Source organism: Marmota flaviventris, chromosome 15 (assembly GCF_047511675.1).
Source record: "Marmota flaviventris isolate mMarFla1 chromosome 15, mMarFla1.hap1, whole genome shotgun sequence".
Lineage (NCBI taxonomy): Eukaryota > Metazoa > Chordata > Mammalia > Rodentia > Sciuridae > Marmota > Marmota flaviventris.
Window position 1 is genome coordinate 74,723,309 of NC_092512.1, and position 27,706 is coordinate 74,751,014.

General features: G+C 34.7%; 1 protein-coding gene across 4 annotated transcripts in view; it reads left to right on the forward strand.

Moving 5' to 3' along the window:
• Plag1 (PLAG1 zinc finger) overlaps positions 1–27,425 on the forward strand; it is a 44,878-nt gene extending 17,453 nt beyond the window's left edge. The window contains exons 2-5 of one of the 4 annotated variants that reach the window (XM_027932922.2): positions 10,379–10,483; positions 17,737–17,835; positions 20,257–20,615; positions 21,142–27,425. In XM_027932922.2, coding sequence (XP_027788723.1) covers positions 20,374–20,615; positions 21,142–22,399 — 1,500 coding nt within the window. In that variant the 5' untranslated portion in view covers positions 10,379–10,483; positions 17,737–17,835; positions 20,257–20,373 and the 3' untranslated portion in view covers positions 22,400–27,425. Of the gene's footprint in view, positions 1–10,378; positions 10,484–17,736; positions 17,836–19,326; positions 19,402–20,256; positions 20,616–21,141 lie in introns of those variants that run through there. The other 3 variants (XM_071602354.1, XM_027932923.2, XM_071602352.1) reach the window with 3 other exon arrangements.
• Positions 27,426–27,706: the final 281 nt, after the last annotated feature.

Consider the following 27,706-nt stretch of genomic DNA (forward strand, 5'->3'; position numbering starts at 1 on the left):
GGCCACAATCACTTAAATATTGCCAGTGTCTATACTTTTTTATTTCTTTTACATATTTGTATCTTTTTAGTTTTGCCTTCTTAGTAGTCATCTCTTGCTTCCATCATTACAGTTGCCTTTGATCTGGAGTTACTAGTCTTCCCTGTACAAAAAATTGCAATAATAGAACTTAACTATTTTGCTGGAAGGACTGGTGCTAATAGCTCATGGTTTGTGCCTCAGTAATAAACGCACGATGTGTGTGGATTTGTAAGATCTACTTTGGCTGTTCAGAGCCTATGTTTCTTCTATTTGTTAGCCCCACTATGTTTTAGATCACTGATATTACTATTATGTATTAGTACTACAAGTTTATGTTGGGGGTGGGGACACCTGCCAACTGAATTACACAGAATATGCAAAGTGGATAAGTTAAGGGAGGAATTATTCACATTGCCCAACAATTTACTTTAAAAAAATAATAATCTGAGTTGGGGTTGTAGCTCAGTGGTAGAGCACTTGCCAAACATGTTTGAGGCACTGGGTTTGATCCTCGCACCACATAAAAATAAAGATATTTTTTTAAAAAATAAGGATTCAATTAGCACCTAAACTATTGGAAGGATGTTAGTTGAGACATTCAAAGTATTAGGACCATTCTGAAGTCAATCAAGATGCTCTGAAATAACAGTACATACTAAAAATTCCTCGCATTCACATAATACTTCACAGTGTACCATCATTGCTTAGCCCTGCTTCACCCCTCTGAATTTGAATCCTCAAATGGTCCTTGCTGACCACAGCTTCATATTATTTACCTTTGCTCCTGCCGATTCCTGCATCTCTCACCAGAATTTATTCCTCCTTTTCTCTTGCTCTGTGGGTTCCCTCTGGTCTCACTTGCTCCCTGCCACCAAGCTGGCTCCTGCTGGTACTCTAGGACAGTCGGCTCCATCAACCACTCTGTATTCCTGCCTTTCTATTCCCCATCCCAGAAGAATTCTTTCCCCTGACCTTTTCTTTGCTGGGACCACCAGATGACTGGAAACCATTGTTCAAGCATTACTGGGTGAAGTACCATGTATCAGCATTAGTTCTGGCACACTCCTAGAAAGTAACGTGCATCCAGGGCCTGTCAAGGTTTGACTCTTCATGCTCTACAATTCTGTCTCTAAATCTTGCCTTCTCTTCCCCCGACAGTACCACATTCCTGAGGTCCTCCAGCTCCTTAGTCGGCTATACATGCGTGCCCTTGCCTCTATTGGAATGCTACCTGTTTGTCCACTGGATCACCACCCGTTTATCCTTGAACTGTACTTAGGTGTCTTTTCCTCTTTGAAGTGAATTGATTACTGAGTCTTCCTTCTGTGCTAGGCCCAGTTTTTGCTTCAGCATCACACAACTCCTCTTTCCTTGTGTTCTGATTGGTTTCTGAATGGTCCTAATGCTTTGGATGTCTCAGTGGCATCCCTCAGAGAGTTGAGGTGCTAATTTGAATCCTTTTCTTTTTAAAGTAAATTGTTAGGTAATGTGAATCCTTTTCTTTGCCTTTCTATCTCCACCTGATCCTTCCTGTTAACATTTAAACATGTCAAAGTTCGCCATCTTTTAAAGAACAAAAAATAGTGACAGCTCTGTTCTTTCTACATCTTTCTCTCCCAAGAGTGAGGAATGCTTAGTGCATCAGATTTCACTGGTGGTATGCCTTCAACGTCAGGGCTCCAATCTGGTTCCCCTGAAACAGTTCTTTCCAAGATTATCGAAAGCTTATGTGTAACTAAATCAAAAGGAAGCAGGGTCTGTCTATCTTGACTGCTGCCTCCCTTGAAACATTCTCTTCTTTTTGCTTCTGTGGGAGGACCCCTTCACTGGTTTTCCTCCTGCTCAAGGCCTTTCCACCTTTCTGCTAGGCTCCGTCTTCCATCCATTCTGAGTGGTAGAGTCTCTCCTTTCCTCCTCTCCTGGCTCCTTCCCCATTTTCCTGTGGTGTTCTGCATCTCTGCCACAGACTCCTTTCACCTCCAGTGTCCAGCTGATCTTTAAAACCTTCACTGGAGAGTTAAGTAAGATTCTATTCAAGATCTATATCATAAGGCTGTTACTTATCATTAGTAAAATTCTTACTGAGTGCAGCTCACTGTGATACGTGCTTTATACATGATTTAATTAATTGCATACAACAACTCAATAGTGTTTGATTACCCCTCTTTACAGCTAAGGAAACTGAAGTGTTAAAAAAAAAAAAAAAGAGTAAGTTATTTACCCAAGACCACAGGGCTAGTCTGTGTGACCCTATAATCCCGAGACCAGATTGATTTCATAAACACAGCAGAGCTTGACCTATCCCTTCTACTGTTGAAGCCAGTGGCCCTGTCATAGCTGTTGCTCCCAGCTAGGCTTTTCTTACAGCCTCATGCCCACTCCTTTCATAAGATACCATGGCCCCAATCAAGGGAGGCCTAACCATTTCTACCCTAGTCTACATATTCCCCAGGCCCTGCCTTGCTCTGCTTCTCCCCCTCTCTGGGATGCACTGCCTCCCTCTCAACCTCACAAGCACAGGTCCACATCCTACCTCCTACTCAGTTCATTTGGTTCTTCCTTTTCAAACTCCCTCCTCCAAAGCTTGTTTCCGTATATTTTCATTGTACATAATCTATATTTATTCTCTGGCATTTTCTACCTTTCTATTTTATGTTATCAATAATTATCAATTATTTTTTTTACATTTTTTTATTGGTTGTTCAAAACATTACAAAGCTCATGACATATCATCTTTCATACATTAGATTTAAGTGAGTTATGAACTCCCATTTTTACCCCAAATACAAATTGCAGAATCACATCAGTTACACATTCACATTTTTACATAATGAGGGGAGGGGGGATAGTAGGGGATAGGAAAGGCAGCAGAATACAACAATCACTAATAATTATCAATTATAAACACCTTTTGGGGATACTTCCCCTAAGAGACTCCAAGCTCCTTTTTGTAGAACTGCTGACCAATTAATCTTTGTGTTCTTCATTATATCTTGATAGTTAAATTAAATGATAGAGATTTTTTTACTGGTAGGTAAGTCTGCTCTTGTAGCTCATTCCTGACACCTCTCTGTACAGGTAGAGGGACTGTGTGGTCTGTTGAGGAAGACGAACTTTCTAGATCCGACCACAAGATGGCACAGTGATTGCAGCGTGCTGGTATCTGTTGAGAATGGGCCAAACCAAGAAAGAAAACAATGTGATCTTGATAGCTGGATACTCAAGGAAAATCCAAGAGAATTTTCAAACTTAAAGCATTCTGTCAGTCGAGGAACTTTTTTCTTTCATGGATCCAGTTGACCAGCAGTATGGAAATCCCCATTCTTCTCTTTTCCCTTCTATTTATGCAAAAAATATTTGAGTATCTATGAACTTCCACGCTCTAGGTATTAGGCATACAGTAATGGGCATAAAAGGCAAGATCCTGCTCTGATGGACTAATATTCTGCAGCCTTCACCAGCAACCAACTGATGATACTACAGATAGAACCAAGAGTTTCTGTGCTATTTCTTGTTACTTCTGAAATCATCTTTTCCTTCTTCCCCAGCAGAGATCAATTTATAGTTTTATATTATCCAAATGAGTTTGAGTTCAGTAAGCAAAAAATATATATAGTAGTTTTTTCTTGATTTTTTTTGTAATTATATTTTCACAGTTATAAGTGTGTTATAATCTTTTACCAACCAGAGTTAAGCTCAAAAATAAAGGGTTTGTCCAACTTTTGATGGACTTATCACATATTACCTAAATTACCATTCAGTTTAACTCAAAAAATGACTGCCAGCTGCACGTGTGAATTGGTTTTATTTAAGCTATGATTTGGGTCTATGACCATGACTATCATAGAACTTGAGATATGCCATGCCTATGTCACAGAGATGAGAAGATCAAAAGTATGCACTTCACCACATAATCACTTTTAATGTGGGGTGTTCTGGTTTGTCTATCCCTTGACTAAGATTCTATGTAAGAGCCCATGCCAGGGGTGGGGGGAACTGCTTCTTATTTTTTCAAGTCCACATTAGGGCATTTTGGAGCAGCACTTATTTCTGAGTAACAGTGAACATAAAAGTTTTGTATTTTTAGAGTCTTCAAAACCATACTAGAGATTTTATAATACATCACTTTGTTTACCTACCTCACTTGGTTCTCATGGTGCTACAAGGTAAGTATTCCCATTCTTCAGAGGAAAATGCTGAAGAGCGATTTAGTAAATTGTCCAGAGTTAAACTGATTGTGAGGGTCAGACAGGAGTCAGATCCAGTTCTGAGTCTCAAAGGCCAGCCTGCCTCTCCACTACTGTTCCTCTTCACTCACTGCTTTTGCTCTGCATCTGGGCAAAGATGTTTTGAGACCTTCTTCCAGTAAGTTTTAAAGGAGTAGTTTAAAGATGACTTCTAAAACTGTACTGCCTGAGATTATGAAAAAATCTCTCTGTAACATGTCCCTGGCCACAGTAGGGAAAGGGCCCAGAGTTGGAGGCAAACTGAGGAATTATCAGGCAGTGGAGAAGGGTAGGCTGATGCTTCAAGAGAGAGGAACCCAACAATTCATACTGATGTTTTGAACCCCTTTTTGTTAATTATCTATCAGCAAATGCTGCATAGGTCTGAGTATATAATTTAGAAGCTCACAATTTCTTTTTAAAAAATAATAACCTAAATAGAATTTGAAAGATCACCACTAATTCTGTTTCAGAAAACAACAGAGGCACACAAAGATTGGATATGTTCTAAATAATCTGAAAACAGGGACAGTAGTATGGGAGTAGGAAGAGCAAGTTGTACATGCACCTACCTTCAGGACAATTTATAAATTATCAGAATAATTTTAGAAGTTTCAGCCCCTAGTAACATGATTCCTTCACCCATCTCCAGTCTGTGTCTCTTAAAATTTGCTCCAAAAATAGTGAATCTCCTAAAGCTACCCAGGCCCATCATATAGTTAGACTCCCCTACCTGGAATACCTGCTCATGATTAACCAGCACTTATTCTTTTATCTAGGTTCCAGAGTTAACTTTCTTATTTTATTAATCAGATGCAAGCCTCCTAATTAGCATGGTGCTTCTTGTTTTCTAAGCTACTGCTAATGAATATGGAGATGCTTCTCAACTTACATTGGAGTTACATTCCAATAAACCCATCATAAGTTAAAGATACTGTAAATTGAAAATTTAATACACCTAACCTTTGGACACCTTAGCTTAACCTATCCTACTTTAAATGTGCTCAGAGTACTTGCATTAGCCTGCAGTTAGAAATCTCTTTAACACAAAATCAATTTTATATTAAAACACTGAATATTTTATATAATTTATTGAATACTGCACAGAAAGTAAAATTAGAAGAGCCGTGTGGGTTGCTTTCACAATGTTTCAAGGTCAAGAAATCATAAATTGAACCATTGTTAAGTAAAAGACCTTCTATATTTAAAGGTGCTCTATGAAGGTTGAATGCAGACATTTCAGTTGGTAGTTCCTTTGGTATTTGATAAGTGAAACTTATCCCAGAACTATTTATCTGTAGATCTCAGTTCCAGTTAGAGTGTATTCCTGGAGCCTTTAAATCATGTAGTGTGATATGCCAGTTCGTAAGCAACAGGTGAACTGCACTGGCTTCCTCCAAGTTCAACAGCTGAGAATGTGGCCCTAAAAACTGCCTAGATATATATCCTTCCTAGTAAGGATTGAAGGTTACTCATATTTAAGCCTCTATTCCTCACATCCTAACCCCCAACCACCTTTGAATGGGGAGGAGAGATTTTGGTCTTTTCCAGTCATTGTCCTTGTAAAAGATTTTAGTTTAATAGTTTACAGAAAGTTTTCTTTTCATATTTCAGTAAATTCCTGTGAAAGTTTTTCTCATCCTTGTTAATTTTGTTTTTCCAGTATGAAAACCTTACTATTTTTTGTTTTCTATAGCTTTACTGAGATATAATTTGATATTTTATAAATTGTACTTGTGTGACACTGAATCTACTCTGGCCATACATATATATCCCTGAAACCATCACCACAGTCAACATAGTGAGCATATCCGTCATTCCCAAGAGTTTACTCATGCCTGTTTTTGAATGGTCCTTCCCTGTCCTAGCTCTTATCTTACCTCCTGTCTCCAGATAACCACAGATTTACTTCCTGTCACTATCATATATTTTGCACTTCCTACACATTCATATAAATGGAATTACACATTATATATTCTTTTCTCACCTGGATTATTTCATTAAGCATAATTATTTTGAGGTTTATCCATGTTAGTGCATGTATCAATTGTTCATTCCTTTTTATTGCCCATTTAGTAGCCCATTACTTGAATTTACTACAATTTGTTTATCCATTCACAAATTTAGGAACATTTGGGTCATATCTAGTTTTGACTTTTATAAACAAAACTGTGACTATGCATATACAAGTCTTTGTGAAGATGTGTGTTTTCATGTCTCTTGAGTAAATACACAGATGTGAAACGACTGTTATATGATAGGCCCATGTTTAACTTTTGTAAAAACCACCAAACTGTTTTCCAATGGAATAATACTGTTGTTACCCTACCATCAGTGATGGATAAGAATTCCAGTTACTTCCCATCGTCAACAGGTCTTGTTACGGTCAGATGTTCAGTCTTTTTAATTTTGGTCATTTGAGTGAGTGGATAGCATTGTCTCATTGTGAGTTTTATAAGTTTTTGTTTGTTTAAATCTGATGTATAATGTGCCAGCCAGCAGTGTAACAAGATTTGAAGTAGGCACATGATGGCTTAAAAACTAAATCATGCTGAACCACAAAAAGATTTTATTGTGATATTAATTTGCATTTCCCTGATGACCAATAATGATACACATCTTTTCATATGTTTTTTGCCATCCATATGTATACATGGGTAAAATGTCTATTCAAATCATTGACTCATTTTTAAGTGGAGTTGTTTTCTTACTGTTAAGTTTTGAATGTTCTTTATATATTCTAGATGCAGGTTCTTCATCAGATATACACTTTGTAAAGGTTTTGTTGTAGTCTTAGTGGTTTGTCTTTTTATTCTCTTAACAGGGTCTTTTGAAGAGTAGTTTTAAATTTTGGTGAAATCCAGTTTATTAATTTTTAACTTATGGGTTGTGCTTTTGGTGTTGTAACCAAAGAATTTTTGACTGGCTGTCCCAGAGATTTTTTCCAGTGTTTTCTTCTAGAAAGTTTATAGTTTGGGTTTTTTACTTAAGTCTGTGCTGATGTAGACTTAAGCTTTGTATGTGGTGTGAGATGTGGCTCCAGGTCCATTTCTTGGTATGTATACATCAAACTTTTCCAGCAACATTTGTTAAAAACATTTTTTGGTAAAATAATTTTTTAGTTCTAAAAGTAAGGCATTTATATAATACAGAAAAGTATAAAGCCTGTATCTTGCCTATGTTATATTTATAACTTGCCTGTGTACATTTAAAGGTAATTACAATGGGAAGAGGGCTAGCATGTGTCACAAAATTAGGATTGCAGTGTATGCGCTTAATGCTGTGTCCTACTTTTTTTTGAAATTTTAACATTGTATGTTTTCCCATATTAAATACTATTCAATATTCTTTAACTGCTCTTTTCTGTGTAGTTAAATAATCTTAAACTGCATGATATTTAATAGCTACATAGTTCTTCTATCATATAGATATATTTTACCCCTTTTATTAGTTATTACCAATTTTATTCTTAAAATTTGAACATCTTTGTTTTAAATTTATTCTCATTTTTTGCTTTAATTTTTAGAAATGAATTATCAAGATAATGTTTTATAACTGCCTACTTCTTACCCTGATATACCACACTAGTCATCACCAATACCATTTGTTTTAACAGATGTATTTCTTAACTTGACCAAAAATGCATACAAGTGCAAGATGCCCAAACCATTGGGGTTTCAGGACACTTCACTCATTTGAATCCTTATAAAAATCTATAAACTACACTTAGAGTCTACCATAATCTGCAATTCTAACCCTTGAGTTCTTCTGGATGTTAGCCACCCCCTCCCCCCCCAAGAAACACACACAATTTTTCTTTCCCTGTTTTTTCTTCTTTTGGGGGTAGGAGTTGTGCTGGGGATTTCACCTAGGGGTGATTTACCACTGAACTGTATGCTTAGTCCTTTTTTTTATTTTTTATTTTGAGACAGGGTCTCACTAAATTGCTTAGGGCATCTCAAAATTGCTGAGGCTGGCCTGGAACTTTTGATCCTCCTGCCTCAGCTTCCTGAGTCTCTGGGATTACAGGTATGCACCACTGCACCCAACTGGGGAAGTGTTTTCTTTTTTTATTATTATTTTTTATTTCTTACATATATGACAATAGTGAAATGCATTACATTCATAATTATCCATTCACAGCACAATTTTTCGTAACTCTGTATGTAAAGTATGTTCATGCCAAATTATGCCATTACACATGAGCTCCCTTACTTTTTTGCATTACAATTCTTAATACACCTTTATAGTACAATTTATCATATATCTGTTTATATATAAGGTATGTTGACACCAAATTCACATCTTCATACATGTATTTTGTATAATGGTGACTGCGTCCTTCCACCATCCTTGCTATTCCCCTTCTCCCTCCCTTTCCCTCCCATCCCTACTCCCTATCTAGAGGTAATCTTCCTCCTATGCTCTCCCTCCCTACCCCACTTTGAGTCACCCCCCTTATATCAGAGAAAACATTCGGCATTTGTTTTTTGGGGATTGGCTAACTTCACTTAGCATAATCTTCTCTAATGCCATCCATTTCCCTGCAAATGCCATAATCTTATTCATTTTTAGTGCTGAGTAATATTCCATTGTGTATAAATGCCACATTTTTTTTATCCATTCATCCACTGAAGGACATCTAGGTTGGTCCAAAATTTAGCTATTGTGAATTGAGCTGCTATAAACACTGATGTGGCTGTGTCCCTCTAGTATGCTGTTTTTAGGTCCTTTGGGTATAGTCCAAGAAGAGGAATAAATGGGTCAAATGGTTGTTCCATTCCCAGTTTCCCAAGGAATCTCCATACTGCTTTCCAAATTGGCGGAAGCATCTTCTTAATTGTACGCTCTTCAATGCAAAAATCATCCAAAACCCATAGAATTCTTTTCTTTTTCTAACTTTCTATGGTACTTGATCAGGCCATATAATATTGTTTTTAACTGTTGATATACCACACTAGTCATCACCAATACCATTTGTTTTAACAGATGTATTTCTTAACTTGACCAAAAATGCATACTTTGCAGCCACAGCTAGATTTCCCACTCCTAGAGAAATGGAATTGTGTCTGTCAGTAGCCATAGTGATAAGATCTGTAATGTAAGTGCTAGGTGTTGGTAATACTTATTACATCAGTGTCCCATATTAATCTTTTTTAAACAATTTTTTATTTGTTGATAGACCTTTATTTTTATTTTATTTATATGGAGTGCTGAGATTCAAACCCAGTGCCTCACACATGCCAGGCAAGTGTCCTACCACTGAGTCACAGCCCCAGCACCCCCTTATTAATTTTAGTAGTGGTACTGTGTATAATTGAGCATCAGCTCTAGCTTAGGGACATGACGCAGTTCTGCAGAGAACATCTGGCATCCTTTTCTGCCTTGGTTTTCTGACTTTTCTGCTCCTAAAGGTTAATCTTCATAATATGCACCAATAGAAGGACATAGAAGGTAACCCAAAACACAGGTTACTTGAGAAAACATTTTTTTTCTTTGTATTATTGTAGATGGACTTGCCCTTGGGAATTCACTTGGAAATGTAATATTCACATCATAAAGACAAACTCAGGATCTTAGAAATTTTCCCCAGTTCTTTATTTTGCTTCTACTTTTGGATACTCAGTTGTTTGTATCTTTCTGTGTGAACAGAGAAATCAAGGAAAGCACTGGTGGAGCAGGATTTTTCCGTGGCCCTTGCTCAGATAGACACCACAGATTTTTCCAAAAATTGTTCTGAAAACTCTCCCAGAGAAGATACTGGATATATTTAGAATAAAAAGAAAATAAGCAACTGACTTGAGAAATGATAGTTAACTTGGAATAATATTGCACTGAATAAAAATATGAGTAATGTAAAATAATTGTGATTTCGAGGATATAGATATAAATATATAGAGAGATAGTAATTGACTGCTTTTCATTTTTCAATGTACTATAAATGTTTTGCTTGTTTCACATTTATTTCTAACAGAATTTAAGAAAGGTTTTTGTTTTGTTTTTGTGGGGTTTTTTTTGTTATAAAGGACAAAGAATAAGTGATAATGTATACAAACAAGTTTGTTCATATGCCATTAACCAGATTGGGCCTGACTTTTGGAATTTCAAACTAATTCTTCTTTTCTTTTTAGGTTGCCTCTTGGTGCTGCCTTGGCGGTATTTGGCACCCAGAATGCTTCATTCTGTGACGGTCTATTAGTAAGATTGCCTTGCTAGAATTTGGAGCAGGGCCTCAGGTAGGTGGCTTTTATCATTATATGGCATGACTTTCAAAGTGATCAGTTATTTCAGTTTCTAAATAATGTAAGATATAATATTAAAAACTTTGAAAAGCATGCCACATAATAAGCATGCCACTTACAATTTTAGGATCCACCAGTGTATATTGTGATCAGCACAACTTCAGTAGTAGTTGCAGTCTAATGGAAGGCAATGAGCAGTCTTCTTCACTCTGCACAAAATATGTAGCTGCTGTAAAAGCTTGTTTGTTCATCTTCCCCAGAAAGTCCCCAGATGAACTCTTAATTGAGTCTTCCTTCTCTGAATCTTGCTTAGAGTGGCAGAGTATCCTGTACTGTCACTAGATGTCTGTCTGCTGGGGAGGATATGATTAACTGTTGTCTAGTGGAGAAGGGGATTAGATCTGCTTCCTGCAATGGGGCAGATGCTTGAGTAAGGCTAGGGTTTTGGGGAAGAGGACACACATGAGCATCTAGATTTCCCAACCTGTAAAGATGTGGCTCAATAGCACAGAATGAAAGTGTAGAAATATTTGGGAATCCAGGTATACGTGGATTTGGCACCAGGTAAGTCTGTCAGCAGTACCTCAAACACAGGGTGGGGGTTTAGAGGCCAGGACCCCCAGGATGGAGAGACTAGGGAAAAACAAAAGTGGTGTGCCAACTACCAGGGAATGAGCGCAAACTCTTAAACTCTCCACTGATGGCAAACAGGGACCCCACCATGGGGAGGAAAGGAAGACTTGGGCTGAGAGCCAGGCAGGCCCTCACAGTACATATAAACAGAGATTCACAATCAAATTAAATGTGCATAAATTAATTTGGCTAAAATTTTCTAATAAGCACAACATTCTATGGAGATTAAGCATTAAAATCAAGTTAGCATAAATTTTTAGCCATCAATTTACTGTAAATATTTTAAATAAAAAGTTAATGGTTTTTTAGTGTTATGAATTACAGATTTTCTTTACTTTTTGTACTTCATTATAGCTAATAAACTTTTTCATGAAGCTATTTTTTAGTAGTTAGAAAAAGGAGAAAAAAGTTACTTTTACAGAGATTAAACTCCATTTTTGCGGGTTTTCTGTTTAGATTCCTCTGTATCTAATCAGTCAAAATTTATCTCTGATATTTTTAATATTACCCTTTCGTACATTTTAATTCCACAAGAAGAACATCCTCTCTAAAGATTTACAATTTTACTTTTGTTCCTTTTTCCCTCCCATAGAACTTCATTATCTATTTTCAAACAGTAAATCATGGTCAATCATGCTTAAGGAATTATTGGAACAGAATATTTGAAGGCAGAAATGTTCTGAAAATGCAAGTCCACTAAGTGCTGGCCAGGTTTGTCTCCTTGCGCATTTAGCCTCTGAGTAGCATGTGCCTGAGTCCCCCTAGCTTTCAAGGCCTGCTGAAGCAGAGAATGCTTGTCACCAACACAGAAGCAGTACAGACTGCCAGGTGGTTCTCTTGTGCCACTAAGTTCTTACCCCTTTTCCAGAGCACACTAACCATTTAATTCTATTGGGTTTGTCTTCTGAGCTTGCTTTATAACTTATTTGAGATTTCAGGAGCCCTGAAACACATTTTGTCTGCTTGCTTTGATTCCTGAACTTCCCTGAAATGGACTATAATTCTGTTCAACAAATATTTATCAAATGTCTTTTATATGCCGGGGCATTGGATAGGTGCTGGGGTTACAAAGATGAATAGTACCCTTTTTGTAGATGAGTTTATGGTCATCAGAGGAGAGACAGGTCATTTCAAAAGAGCCTTCCAATCCATACTGGGATTAAAAAAATCTGAAAGGGAAGATTTTCAAGTTCATTCTCATACAAGTGGAATTGATCAAGGTATATAAATATCAAATCTCTCTTTAATTGTGCATGCCAGGGGAAGCCCCAGGGTCCTCCGGAGTCTGAGGGAAGTAGTGGCCATCCATCCTTAACTTGACAGTTTTGCCTGTTTACCTTCAGCTATGTGGAAGTAAATAAAAGTGGTTGTTTCCAAAAGTGATTTTACCCTGGACAGCCACATGGTGCAATTTAGGAGAGGTTCATGGCAAGTACAGAGTCTTACCTGGGTATGGATTCTGTTTTCATTACATTTTTAGTGCTGCTTGAACATGAGCATATAACATCGACAACATATATATCTCCTTAAGTAGCCCATATTTAAAATGTGCATTGTTTTGAGATGGCTTAAAACTAATTTCTCCGCATGAGCTTTTGTAACTAAGTAATACTTTCTTTCCTTAGCACTTTTCTTACATTGCATCTGATTTCTACTTTTCATTTGAATTTGTAGACAGATTCAGTGTGTGTGCTTGAGAGTTGAAACATTAAATCTGCATTATCCTGTATGTATGATTTTAACAGCATTAGGCAATTAACCATATAAGAATGGTTTTTTAGAGTACTTCAATGTGAACATTTTTATAATTGGTGTCAAATATTTTTGTTGTACCACCAGAAACTTTAGGGAAGTTAGTGGTAATAAGTGTATCACAACTTACAGTACACAACCTTTGGGCTGCCTATATCATAGAAATAGTTGAATTATGAATATTCTGGAAATGTTTTATATAAATTTTATTACAAGCTCAGAAAATTCTTTAAAGTATTGATTAAACAATTTTTATTATAATTTCACTTCTTTGCTCTTAGGCATCATTGCTTCCCTTTTGCACACTTCCTTCCATTTGCAAATACTAACTGATTTCCCTATGAGAAGAAAATGAAAATACCCCAATTTGCCCTCTGTTTTTAATTTTTTTATTTTGATAAGAACATAGAATCATAGGGACCACACACACAATAGTTAAAATGAAATGCTAGCTTCTGACTTATAGATCAGAGAGAGCTTTTAAGAAAGAAGAAAACCTTTTTAATTCAACATGGCATTTTCATTCCATAAAATTTTTTAAAAAGGAAGAAATATATTTCTGAATTGGAACATAATATTTGTTTCATTATTAAACCTTCATCAAGTTGTCTATTCATTCTGTGGGTATCCAGAGAACACATGGCCTTAACAGAATCTCCTGTTTGGTAAATAAAAGAAGTTATATTGGGATTTCTTGGAACTTGGGAATGTCAGCTTTGAAATTCATTGATAATTTTCTATTAGTTCTTAAAAACAAATAGATTGGCAATTTTCCTCCACTTTTTAGTTGTTATTACATTTATATTAAATGTAAGATATTTCTAATATCTTACTGATATCAGTAAGGTTAATTTCTTTTGTAAATTCCAAAGATTGTCTAGAATTACATTTTAATGAGTTGCTCACAATAAGTTGAAAAATATCAAATATACTAATTTGTAAAAGATCTCTTTATTTTTTATTTATTTTAGCTAACTATGATATCTAATATAGAAAAATAAATACTGTAGTTTTCCATATTCTGGTTATAAAATGAGGTCTTTGAGAACCTATTGTAACTCAGGTGAGTTAGATGCACATCTTTGCTGTGTTTCCTGCTTCACAGGTATTCTGGCTGTTTTCTATTCTCTGTAGGGATCTGCAGCCCCATCCAAGTGTCACATCATCTTCCCTGCTCTATTCCAGGCACCAATACAGCCACCAAGTTTTTATTAGGAAATTTGTACTAGGAATGGGGGCTCAATTAATGTTATCTACTCATCTAGTTGATTCCTTAGTAATAAAATCATCCAGAGCATGCTTGTTTTCTGAAGCAAAATAAGTATTTCAAACAGCTTTTTGTTATTATAATTGCTATTATTTTAATCTAAGACTTTTTAAAAAATTGCTAAGTTTTGACAAAATACCTTTCTGTTGGTTTATTTGTTTGGTTAGACCAAAGCATATCCATGCTACCCAACTTTGACTTGAAAACACATGTTCTACCTTATGTCTTCTGTGGCAGTTGAGCAAATCTAAAGGTCATTGTTTTTGCTGGTTTTAATTTTTCTCATTCATTCAACAGTTATTTTACTGCATTTTTGTGGAAAACAACAGTGAATAAAACTGACATAGCCCTGTCCCATGCTGCCTGTGGTCAATTGTGCATTCTCTCCTGGGCTTTTCTAATAGTATAATTTTTTTATTCTTCAGTAATAAGTGATTTTACAAACCTATGGAAATTGAATGCTACAAATTATTGTACAGGATCATTGAGGTTTTTTTTAAAAAAAGAAAGTTCTAAATATGCTTTTGTCCTTCAAAATTGACTGTCTTCAATTGTCTTACTAACAGTTTCTTTCATATTGTTTCAAAACTCTATTAGTGTTTCACACATGTAAATTAAAATATTATAAACTGGTAAGTTTCCTTTTGTAATATACCTGATTTATTCTATGAAAAACATGCTTCAAACAAATGTTGACATATTTTGCATTGTTTACTAATGATATTTGATGGTTAGCATAAGGTAGAATAAAACTTAGACAGTTGATAGCATTTGTCCCCACTTGACATTTAAATGTGAAAGAATTATTGATGCTGGTAAGTATTATAAAAATTCACAACTATTAATAAAGTAACTATGAGAACTATGAACTTTTTTAAAATACAGAAACAGTTTAAAAATAGTCCTGTTCTTTGTCACAGAATTGGTTTTAATAGGCCATCTGATGTGTGATTTATTTATTTTTTGCTTATTTTTTTGAGTCACTACTTTAGAATAATATAAAAGCCTGGAAGATAAACCTCTGTATGTGTGCACAGTCATACAGTATTCCCTCTAACTACTATTTCTGTGCATTCAGTCATTCTGAGGGGGAAAAAATGCCCATTGTGGTTATCAACAAAAACTAGAAATGCTGTTGAGTCTTAGAGCAATTTAAAATAGGTCTGTGTATTTTCTACTTCTTTCACAAATCTTCACACCAAGGTAAAGAAGAATGTTTATGACTTGAAAAGCATCTTTGATGCATAACCAATGTTTGATGTGTTTTCAAAAAAAGTAGAAAAGAAAAACACAAATAAATATATTTCAAACTTTTGAAAACAGTAATCCCAATACTCTTAAAAGTTTTTCGTGTTCCTATAAGAGAGAACACATCGATAATTTTAGTTAACATTTTAGTTAGGATTACATAAATATACAAGGTAAATAATAATTAATTCTAATCAGTTCTTGATTTTCTTTGGAGAAATAATTAGCAGTTGTTCGAAATTATTTGGCAGTTGAAGAATTTTAAATAGATTGAACGTAGGGAAATTAACCATAACTGGAATAACTAAATTAAAATGATAGCTTTATTATTATTTTGTTTCAAAATAAGATACATGAGTTTTTATTGAAATGCTTAGACATTAAGATTTTTAATAAAACACAGTTGAAGAGTATACATAAATAAAAAATTTATATGGATTCAGGATGCAATAAAATTTATATTTTTCGGGAAAAGAAGAAAAAATGTATGAATTTATTGTTTAGTAATAAACTTTGGTTTTAGATTTTTTTTCTCTCTAGATCATTTTCCACTCAGTTATACCAGCTATTTTAATAGTTAAATTTACTTTCTAAAATCTTTTACACTTTTTAAATGTTATGTTTGTTTCCTTTTGGACATATTTAGCAGCTCTGAGAAAATTGGTGTTACCCTCTCTCTTGATCTTTTTAAATATGGGGACAAGATTTATCTACTTGTAAATTGTTTTGCTAACCTACCCTCGTTATAGAATGCAGTAAAATATATATGAAATAGAAGTTTGAGGATATAAGCACTTTCTTAACCACTCATTATGCCATCAAATTGTTCAACTCCTATGGGTCTTTCTTAAAATGGCAGTGGTGATGAATAAATGCATCCACCTCTTGGACTCACTGAATTCCAGGGAGGTAATAGAGGTGAAAACACACTATACTTGTAAGGTATTTATATTATTAAAATAACATAATATACAAAACGGTCTTTCATTTCTTACTTACCCCACCCAAAACTCACTATGTTCCCTGGGCAAGTAAGTATTTACAAAGTTAATTTTATCATTTTGCAGTTTTGATGTGCATAATTCAGTTCTTCCATTTATGCATGTCCTGTGCTTTACAAAAGAATGGAGCTTTTGCTTTAACTTTTAAAGTATCTTTATTGGTCTAAATTTTTATTTTTCTTGTCTTTTAAACTGTGAAAATAATGCTGCTTTCATATATGCCCTTAGTATTTTTGTAATGATGCTTGAATGTCCTCTATTAATATTTTTAATATATCATCGAATCATAAAGTATGTAAAAATTACATTTCAAGAAAAATTATTAGGTTGTTGTTTAGAACTTTAAAGTTATTTTTACTTAATCTTTGGCTATTGTATTTTAACTACTTGATTTATATTTCAAGTTCTTGTAAATAATGATTTCTAAATGTTTATCTTTAAAATATGCAGAGTTTACTAATCTCTGTATGCCTTGTTCTCTTTATAATAGATAATACTAGGTATTTCTGCCTTTTGACCATTATTATTTTCATATATACTTGTACAATCAAGAATTAACGCTTTTTTTTCCTAAGCATGCTCTCAGTCTACTGAAGATCATGCTACTGATGGGAATTTGTATGCTATTTTAAGATTTTTCAACAATAATCTTGTAAAGCAAATGATGCTTCTTCCTAATCCTCCTCCTCCTGTATCAAATCTGTATTTAATTTTCCTTGCATGTTTTTGAAATCTAATAGTGCAGAATTTTTGCTACATGTTAGCAATCCTTATAGTATTCTTAAAAATAAATTGACAGGTATTAAAAGTAACAAGTGTGGCTCTGAGAAGCCCCATTTGCACAAGCGTACACAGTGTGAACAGGAGTGCTTTGGAGTGCTTTCACCAGAAGGCCGTGGTTCTTTGGTGTGGTTCCAGATGTGCTTTCTAAGAAGGACCTGAGTGTGTCTCTTCCATAATATTAAACTTAATGAAATTTTGATTAGTTTACTTTACAAACAGTAACTCTAATCCCCATTTCTCTATGTAGACAAGTTAGTTTTATTTTTTTAATTTTTAAATTGAATTTGGGAAACAAGTAGGGAGTCATTCAGCATCACAAATTACATTTATCTAGATAATACTATTTTAATTTTTATTTCTGCATTTATTTGTTCATGTAAATGTGCTTAGAACTAATAAAAATATGCAATTGGTGACAATGCATGACTCATCAGCAGAGTATGGAATGTAAGCATGTGCCATGAAATTGCAATTCTTTCATCCTTTATTTTCTGTCGTTTACATACTAGTTCCATTTAGAGTGTAGTCCATTCTTTTTTTTTTTTTTTTTTCTCTCCCCATAGATTAGCCAAAATGGGAAGAATTGGATTCCACTCTCTTCCACGAAGAGTTAATGGGACTGGCTAAGATTAAAATCTGAGGCTTTTTCCATCTGTAATCAGGTATGCATTGAACAAAAATCACTATAATACTGTGCATGCACCTTTAAAATAATTGGCTAATATGCATTATTGTGAATATGGTCTTTTATTAGATGTTGAGCTCACAACATTATATTTATTCTGTAGTTTTAATGCACCTATGATAACTAATTTGAGTTCTGTAATATATTAAGATTAAAAGCTATTATCAGCCATGAAAAAATTTCAGCTGGTCTTAGAAAAGTGTAATATTTGATATTAGTGCCTGTCTTCATTGCTCAGTATGTACATCAAAGATTACCATTCATTTGTTGTTCCATATTGAGTATCACCAATTTAATATAATCAATTTGTTTATATACTATTTCATAGTACACTTTTCATACTTCTTTCCCAATAACATAGAAGATATTTTTCCCAACTGAAATTCTCTTCATTAGAGTTGGATTCTATAACACAATTACAGTTATGACCAATTTCTGATGTATTTTCAGATACCAGTTAGAAACTCCATTTTATTTTGATTCTGCAATTGGAAAATGATCAAATTGTTCTAATAAGATTCATAAAAGCATTGTGTTAGGGAATCAAAGAATGAAAATTAGTTTTTTCTTCTTGCCATGACAGAACTTTTTATTAGAGTTTATAGTACCATTATTGATTACAGCAAAATAGCTGTGTAGGTCTAATTTCAGAGAGAGGCAGAGAAGCTGTCTTCTGAATGACGATATAACAGGAAATGAACAACCCCTTGAAGATTCAGAAAATCCCAAAACAGAGGGAACATATTATGTTAGCATTGGTAGTGTCAGTTGCATTATGTTAGTGTCACTTTTAAACTGCAAGAAGAACTTTCAGACAATTTGAACAGCATGAAGTTTACCTAATCAAAAAGAAAGGACACTTGATTAGCTTACCATACATATGCTTTATCACTTTAATCAAATTAGTGGATCATTACTGTATTTTGTCTGCTTAGGGATAGCCTCTGTTAAATACAAAAAGACCTATTGGAACATACACTTAGGTTTACCATAATGTACTTATTTTAGAGCTTCTGCAAAAGTATTACTGGAATCTGAAAGTGAGGATAATAGACCTAGTTTGTGAAGGCAAGAGTCAGTCTAATACCAAGATACAAGTAATACAAGGAAGGTGGTTTCCATTTTTTTAATATATAATAGGATGAAAATCCAATTAGTTCGTAGTTGGTAATCATCATTTAGCTACCTTTGAGTTTTCAATTTAAAGATCAGGTCTTTTTAAAAGAGGTTGCAGGTATTATCATTTATGTGGCCTCTTAAAAATACCTCACTAAACTACTTTGAAGAAACATTGAGGAATTATTTAATTTATACATTAGTTGGATCTTTGGAGGCTCAGTTTTTTTAATCTGAGTAATAGTTGATAATATTTGCTTGTCTATGTAGGTTTCAATTCAGTTTTAATTTTTTTGTTTAAATTTTAAAAGTCATACTCTGCTATACAATATATACTTTTGATTCTTTCTCACAGCATCAATAATGAATTGAAACTCTGACATCTGACATACATTTTTGCCAACCCAAGTGATGTACTCATGCACAGGTATTGTGTGCTATTTATTGGAAGTCCCAGCAGGTGTGGTACACTTAGGTTAGGGGTGTGTCAAAGGCTGACCCCCTTAGCTTTTGGGGATGCCTAATGTAACTCCAGCTGATCTACTAAGCTCACTGTGTCCAGTGAACTTAATCATTCTCTAATGTAAAAAATATTGAAGGGCATTAAGCATCTCCCTCCCACTATAATGACAAGGAACTATGTTCTTCACCTAATAACACATTGAAAGGTTTTATCATTTCAAGAATGTGTATTTGTTAAGAAAATAAATCATTTCTATTATTGACTTGGGATCCCTTAGAGTACAATGACACTGGTTTAAAGAGTACATTTTCACTTTGGGTGGTGCATTCTACTGTTCCAGGCCTTTAATGTCTGGGCTTTAAGTATTTCCACAGACTCAATGGTTTTCAGTTGCCTGTTTGTACCTATAATACAGGTGTGACTAGAGCTGACAGGCATAAATTAAAATGACTTTTCCACATTTAAACATTTTTATATTTTTAGTCAAATTTATGTTTTCTAACCCCTTGTGAAAATTGAAGCTAAATAATGCCACTTTTAGAATCATGTTTTGTTGCTTCCTGAGAGTTCCTGAAATCACTACTGCTATGCCTAAGTACATCATTTGTCAGGTGGAATGTCAGGGTATGTATGAACTGTTCATTCTGAGCAATGCATTTATATGTGTTTTGACAATATAAAGAAACCTACAGATATTACATTGGACCAGCTGAATCCATTTTATGGTTTCTTTTTTAATTCAAAAGCATCACATAGCAAATAAAATTTTTTAAAATTGAGTTTAGTTACAAACTAGTTGTTTCTTATTTTTTTTTCCAGTCCCTTTTTGCTTTCTTTTACGACCACATGAAACTTGAGAAGCCACCTAAAGCTATATCATTTAGTGGAGTTGGGCAGTTCCCAAGTGTCCAACAAGAAGGCCTGGTTTAGGCTGCGATGGCCACTGTCATTCCTGGTGATTTGTCAGAAGTAAGAGATACCCAGAAAGTCCCTTCAGGGAAACGTAAGCGTGGTGAAACCAAACCAAGAAAAAACTTTCCTTGCCAACTGTGTGACAAGGCCTTTAACAGTGTTGAGAAATTAAAGGTTCACTCCTACTCTCACACAGGAGAGAGGCCCTACAAGTGCATACAACAAGACTGCACCAAGGCCTTTGTCTCTAAGTACAAATTACAAAGGTATTAAACTCTATTTGTCTTTCAGATTATATTTTCTCTTATGTTGGCCATTTGAAGCCATTGTAAACGTATGTATTTGTATACACATTTTTCAGCTAATTTGCAGAAAGGAAATGTTAAGTAGATTAGACAATGGCTAGTTTTTACTATTCTAAATCACATACTTTTGTGTTAGTGTCTTTGGATTTTTTTAAATAAAATGCTTAATGAGAGTAGAATTTCTGTTTGTAGAAAAAAATTACGAGAAGAAAAGGGTATGGACATTTACGTGAGTATATTCAGTCTTGCTCATTTGCTTCTGTAATGATAGCTAAAAACCAGCAAAAACTAAAGTGGCAACTTAAATGGCTCAAGTTTTGCAGTGTTTAGGTATATTAACTATCCTTTTGGTACATAGTAAGTTGAGCAGATTCCATTATTAAGGGAAGTTCTGTGTTAGCATAGTAGTTTTAGCTGCCCATTTGAAAAGTAAATACATGCCATTTTCATTGTGCCAGTTACTTACAAAATATATCTGTGTTTAAAGGCACATGGCTACTCACTCTCCTGAGAAAACCCACAAGTGTAATTATTGTGAGAAAATGTTTCACCGGAAAGATCATCTGAAGAATCACCTCCATACACATGACCCCAACAAAGAGACGTTTAAGTGTGAAGAGTGTGGCAAGAATTACAATACCAAGCTTGGGTTTAAACGACACTTGGCCTTGCATGCAGCAACCAGCGGCGACCTCACCTGCAAGGTATGTTTGCAGACTTTCGAAAGCACAGGAGTGCTTCTGGAGCACCTTAAGTCTCATGCAGGCAAGTCATCTGGGGGGGTGAAAGAGAAAAAGCACCAGTGCGAGCATTGTGATCGCCGGTTCTACACCCGAAAGGATGTCCGGAGACACATGGTGGTGCACACTGGAAGAAAGGACTTCCTCTGTCAGTACTGTGCACAGAGATTTGGACGAAAGGATCACCTGACTCGACATATGAAGAAGAGCCACAATCAAGAGCTTCTAAAGGTCAAAACTGAACCAGTGGACTTCCTGGATCCATTTACCTGCAATGTGTCTGTGCCTATAAAAGATGAGCTCCTTCCGGTGATGTCCTTACCTTCCAGTGAACTGTTATCAAAGCCATTCACAAACACTTTGCAGTTAAACCTCTATAACACTCCATTTCAGTCCATGCAGAGCTCAGGATCTGCCCATCAAATGATCACAACTTTACCTTTAGGAATGACATGCCCAATAGATATGGATGCTGTTCATCCCTCTCACCACCTGTCTTTCAAATATCCATTCAGTTCTACCTCATATGCAATTTCTATTCCTGAAAAAGAACAGCCATTAAAGGGGGAAATTGAGAGTTATCTGATGGAGTTACAAGGTGGCATGCCCTCTTCATCCCAGGATTCTCAAGCATCATCATCTAAGCTAGGGTTGGATCCTCAGAATGGGTCCCTAGATGATGGTGCAGGGGACCTCTCCTTATCAAAAAGTTCAATCTCTATCAGTGACCCCCTCAACACACCAGCATTGGATTTTTCTCAGTTGTTTAATTTCATACCTTTAAATGGTCCTCCCTATAATCCTATCTCAGTGGGGAGCCTCGGAATGAGCTATTCCCAAGACGAAGCACATTCTTCAGTTTCCCAGCTACCCCCACAGACACAGGATCTTCAGGATCCTGCAAACACTATAGGTCTTGGGTCTCTGCACTCACTGTCAGCAGCTTTCACAAGTAGCTTAAGCACAAGCACCACCCTGCCACGTTTCCATCAGGCTTTTCAGTAAGATTCTGGGACATGAATTCATTACAGAAATGTATGTGTAGCCCTGCCTTAGGTGATCTTTTTTATTTTAGTGCCTACTTTAAGACAGTATAGAAATTTCTGCTTTTGTATAATACCAGTTTTCATTAAGCCAGTATAAAATAGAAACTAGCTTTTTAAATGAGCTTTGGAACCATTTGTGTTCAGTTATGTTTACCTGGGTATTTTGTCCTGATTCACTGCCAATTGTCATAGTCTTAAAGAGTTTTATTTCATATAGGAAAGCCATTATTTTTAATAAAGTTTTACAAGTCCCATGTTCAGATTACTTTTAGATCTTAGATTGTTGTTTTTATCCATTAACAATGGCTCTTTTTGACATTTGGCTCATTATTAAAAAAAATTGAAATAGAATGTAAATTTTATAAAATGTATGTGAATAACTTGAGAGTTTTAAAATTTTTACTAGCCATGAAATGGATTCGTAATCAAGTGTTTTTACATGACTTAAGAATCCAGTTTGGGGAGATAACAGATGTTTCCTAGACATACTATAATTTCAGATCAGTATATTTTGAAAACTTGTTATTGTCTGGCTAAAATATTTGCTAATAATTTATGAGCATATAAAGAAGATAAAACCAAAACACAAAGCACCAGTATTTAAAGCAAAAAGACTCCTAGTAAGGTAACACAGCATTCTGTGTTACATAAGAGCCAGCCCTTAATTAGTGGCCATGGTTCAGCCTTCTTAACTATCTTTCCATTTAATAATATTAATAGTGTATGGCATGGGAGCCTTCAAGGGTCAGCATATAGATAATTCTCTTTAATCTATACCACCCTTCACAACCAGAGGGTGGCTCAGGTGCACCAACAGTTTTATTTGGATTGTTGGTCCACAGTTAGTCCAGAATCTAGAGCCATTGGGAACTATAGACAGTAGGTGTGTTAATCCCAGAGTAGACTCAGCCTGTAAGGTGTGATAGACTTATAAGCAGGAAGGAAGGTATAAAGTACACAGTTGAACTTGGGAACTTACCTAGGGATTCTGTCTGCTGTTGCCAGGGTTGAAAACTGGACTCTTTAAAACAGTAAAGTAAAAACATTACCACTTACATCCCTTCTTGCTGAATTTGATACATCTTTCTTTCTCTAAGAGCCAAAGCAGAAAACAAAAATAACAGTTTTGCCCCATGGTATCTTTACTATTCATTAGAAATCCATCTTTCCCTGCTATTTCGGGATGGAGAATTTAAAGTTAAATGTATTAGAAAACTATTTAAGGAATTACCATAAAATTTTGAGTAACTAAAAATATATACAGTAAAGCCCCACTTTAACATACCTCTGGGAAATGGGAGAAATATTGCAAATAAGTTGAATTTGTAGGGAAATGAAGTAAAGTAAAACAAGCACTGTCTTAGTGAATGTCAAAACAAGAATATTGTTTTCACTGAATAAAATAGTTATGGGTTTTTTTCACATTAGATAATTATCATAATCTTTTCAATGGTATAATCATTATATTTTTTCAAAGGGTCATTTGGGACATCAACCTAAGAAACATATCTATTAAGCACTTCTTAACACCTTATTGTGGGACCCCGTCTGTGGGGGCAGGGGAAAGGGGGAAGGTTTATAGAAGAGTATATATCTCTTTAAAAAAGAAAAGAAAGATATTTTTGAGCACTCATTAGCCCTGTATGGGAGCTTGTTTCCCTTTTGTAGGGCCAATTATCACTGCAAATTGCAATGTTTACCAAGAATTTTTTAAAATGAGTGCAGATTACTGAATATAATACATTATTTAAAATATTTGGGAGTAGTATAATTTGTGGAGAACTGTAAATTGTAATAATGTAAATGGGGGTTTCACATATTTTATATATATATATATATATATATACACACACACGTATATCGCACTTCATAGAATCAAAGTTGCTCTCTGAAGGAGCTTTGGCTCTTCATATTTTATCATTGCTCCTATTTTATTTTTAATCCTAGGAGCAGTAGTTTTTATACTTATGTATTTAAATTTTATTATGAAAAATTACATTTTATTAAAAAAGTGTGTTCCAAAGGCATTAAAATTATATATGTTAATAAGGAAATACATTTTTAAAATTTTCAAACTGCTCCTAAGCTTTTGGTTAGGAGAATATTTGCTCTGAAAGTAGGCTTTCGCTCTGCTTCATTACTGCTTCCTTTAGTTTCTATGAAACAGATTGCTTACCTAAATCTTTAGTTGAATGATTAGTGTTCAATATTGCTTTTAATCACCATAAAAAAGGAAAAAAGAAATTTGGTGACAGAGCACAAATAAGTAGAAAACCAATTTTTAAATAGAGATCGCAAATAGCAAGTGTGGAAGCACTACTTTATTCTGAAATTTGCTTAAAAATAAATCAAATTAATGAACTGAGACGATGGCCTTCATGGGCTGTATTTCACTACTAATTAAAAAAAAAGGGAGTACCAGGATTTATGAAATAAAGCATTTTAGAAATGGAGAATGGCGCCATATATGTATATATATATATTTTTAAACCTATACTTGCCCTGCATGGATTCAAAGACATGGAGGCACATCTTCCAGGGCACTAGTGTTAAAATTATGGAGTCTTAATTTTCATATATGCACCTATTTGCCTGTTATTGCCCCAGACTTGAAATAACACTTCAAAGTAAGAGGGAATTCAGCTAATTCATTTTTTAAATTGACTGCAGTGGTCACTAAACTGTTTTTGATAGAATTTCTATGAAAGATGAGGCAGACTTGGTTATATTAATTGCACAATGTTCTAATAAGGATGTAACACAGAATTGGCTCTTTTTCTAGATAAAAAAAAAAATTGTCATTTGTTTTTATTTGAAGTAGATTAAGGATGATTATTGCCAATGCTGTTTTCATTCTCCAGTGGCCAGAATCATCATCCTTGAAATTTCTGGTAGTGCCTTAGCTTGGTTAAAAAGGGGGTGGGATTAACATTAAATAAAAATATTTTAGTGTAGAATTTGGAGCTCAGACAAGATATTGAACCTCATTCAGTTTGACTTCCACATGTGTGTACAAACTAGGTCACAAACACAGAAGTATAAATGTGGAAGGATCTTGGCACTGTAAGCAATATTACCCATTGATGTATCCAAATATCATCTTTATATTGCTATTGGTCACTGTTAAAACTTTCATTTTAAGATCCTATTATCAAGTTCAGTTTTTAAAAACTTTGTCCTGGCTGGTCATACATCACTCTTTGTGCATCCTTTTAATTGTATCTAGTGTTTCTTTCAAGCTGTGTATTTTTGCCTCTTTGTTGCTTGTGCTTTATTTTTCTTAGTCATTTGTGGAATATAGTGATATATTGTGTTAATTTGGACAGTAGCGGTTTTTAAAAACCATATACTGACTGAAACATGAGCCAGAGCTGATTGCTTTATTAAGCTAATAATGAATGTTATAGAGTACATACTTTCAGGATCGTTCATCTAGTGAGCAATACACATATTATAGGCCAATATTTTTTTTAAAAAAAAATAGAGCTTGGTCAACCTCTATACTACACATATTACAAGATATAGCACTTTCAAAATGAATCTAAACCTTTACAGAAACTTTCTTATAGGTTATGCCTTTTATTTTAAGACTTATTATAATTTGTTTCAAGTGCCATTAGATGATATATATGTAGGCCTTTGATATATAATGCTTTGTGTACAAAATATGGTAGATGGTATTTTAAACAGGTACATTTTTACAGTGTTTTCTTATCAATTTGCTATATTGCACAGAATCAGTGTGTGTCTTTTCATAAGGTTTTACAATGGTTTATTTTTTTTACAAGGTTTACGTGTCTCAAAGCACACTGTCTTCCCAGTACGTAAGTTAAATACCAGTTCACCCAAGTTGCTTCTAGCCTACTGAGATCCATGTGACGTTGGAGGAGATCTTTTAAATGTTGAGTATTCCTCATTAGCAATGGCAGACTTGTCTCTGACAAATGAGTGCTTGAGTTGAGTTTGTCTTGTTTTTCTCACTGTGTCAGCAGCCGTGTCTACAACACGGATAGGCTATTCTGATTACATAGATTTATATAAGTTGTGTTGTGTAGATTCGTGCTTAAAACACCACAGAGAACTCCTTGGAGATCATATAAAACAAGATAATTCTACCAGTCTTGGTAACGGCACACTTAAATCACCATTCAGGTACTTCAACAGCATGATCAGTCCTCTGAGGATGGAAGGCAGTGTTTTTTGATAAGTTTTCTAGCTCTAGAAATGACACAGAACTATTGCTAATGTATAAACACTTCATTGTATAAGCTTCAGTGGTACAGGTGAACCAGAATGAATGTCTCCTCAGAAACACTCCTTCAATATTATGTTGGATCATGCTGCTAATGTAACTTGGGATACAACTCTTCATGGTGCTACAAACTTCTCTGTCTCGTTCAGTTGTATTTTTTTATCCATAGGAAAAGGACTACATTAGGTGTAAAGGTGTACAATATATTTTTATACTGTGACTTAATTTGTCATTAACAAACTTTTACACCACCACAATGTATTCATGTGCACTTGCAAAAGGAGATCTTGGACATGCAAATGTTATCAGAACAAACCCAGCTTTTGTCCACAAGGTGACTGTGACTCAGAATGAAAAGTGGGCTTCATATTAGAGTGTGGAGTGAAGAACATGCTGTAAGTTACTAACAGCCCTTTGAATTTAACAAAAACTGGGAATCCATTAGGAAATGGATTGCATCATGCCTGAACATAAGCTGGACTGCTGAAAATGTATTTTTAGCTAATGAAAAAGTGTTTGGACTAGTACTCTAAAAATGTTCTAATGGCAAAGTATTGAGTCAAAATAGAAAAGAAAAAAATCTGCATTCCAGACTGAATTTTGTATATTTTTATTGCATTTAAAATGGCTATTCTGTGATATTGGGAAATCAAGTGGCTTATCATGTATATCATGTACTTAAAATGTATTCACAAACTACTGTTGTATTTGTATAAAATATAGACAAAGATCATATTTGTGTGTGTGTGTATATATATAAGCTCTGTAAAATAGCGATCACATTATGGAGCTGCAGTGATACTACATTTTAAACATTCACATCCAGAGAAGCAGGCTATTTATTGTCCAGATACCCAGATTTAAAATATTAATTTGCTGCCAATTAAACAATAATAGTACTGCAGCTTCTTGTGGCCTACAGTGTTATGTTTGCTGTAAGAAAAAAATGTAAATTCCATAAAATATATGAATAAAATTAGAGTGCCTTTAGATAATGTAGATATTCCTGAAATT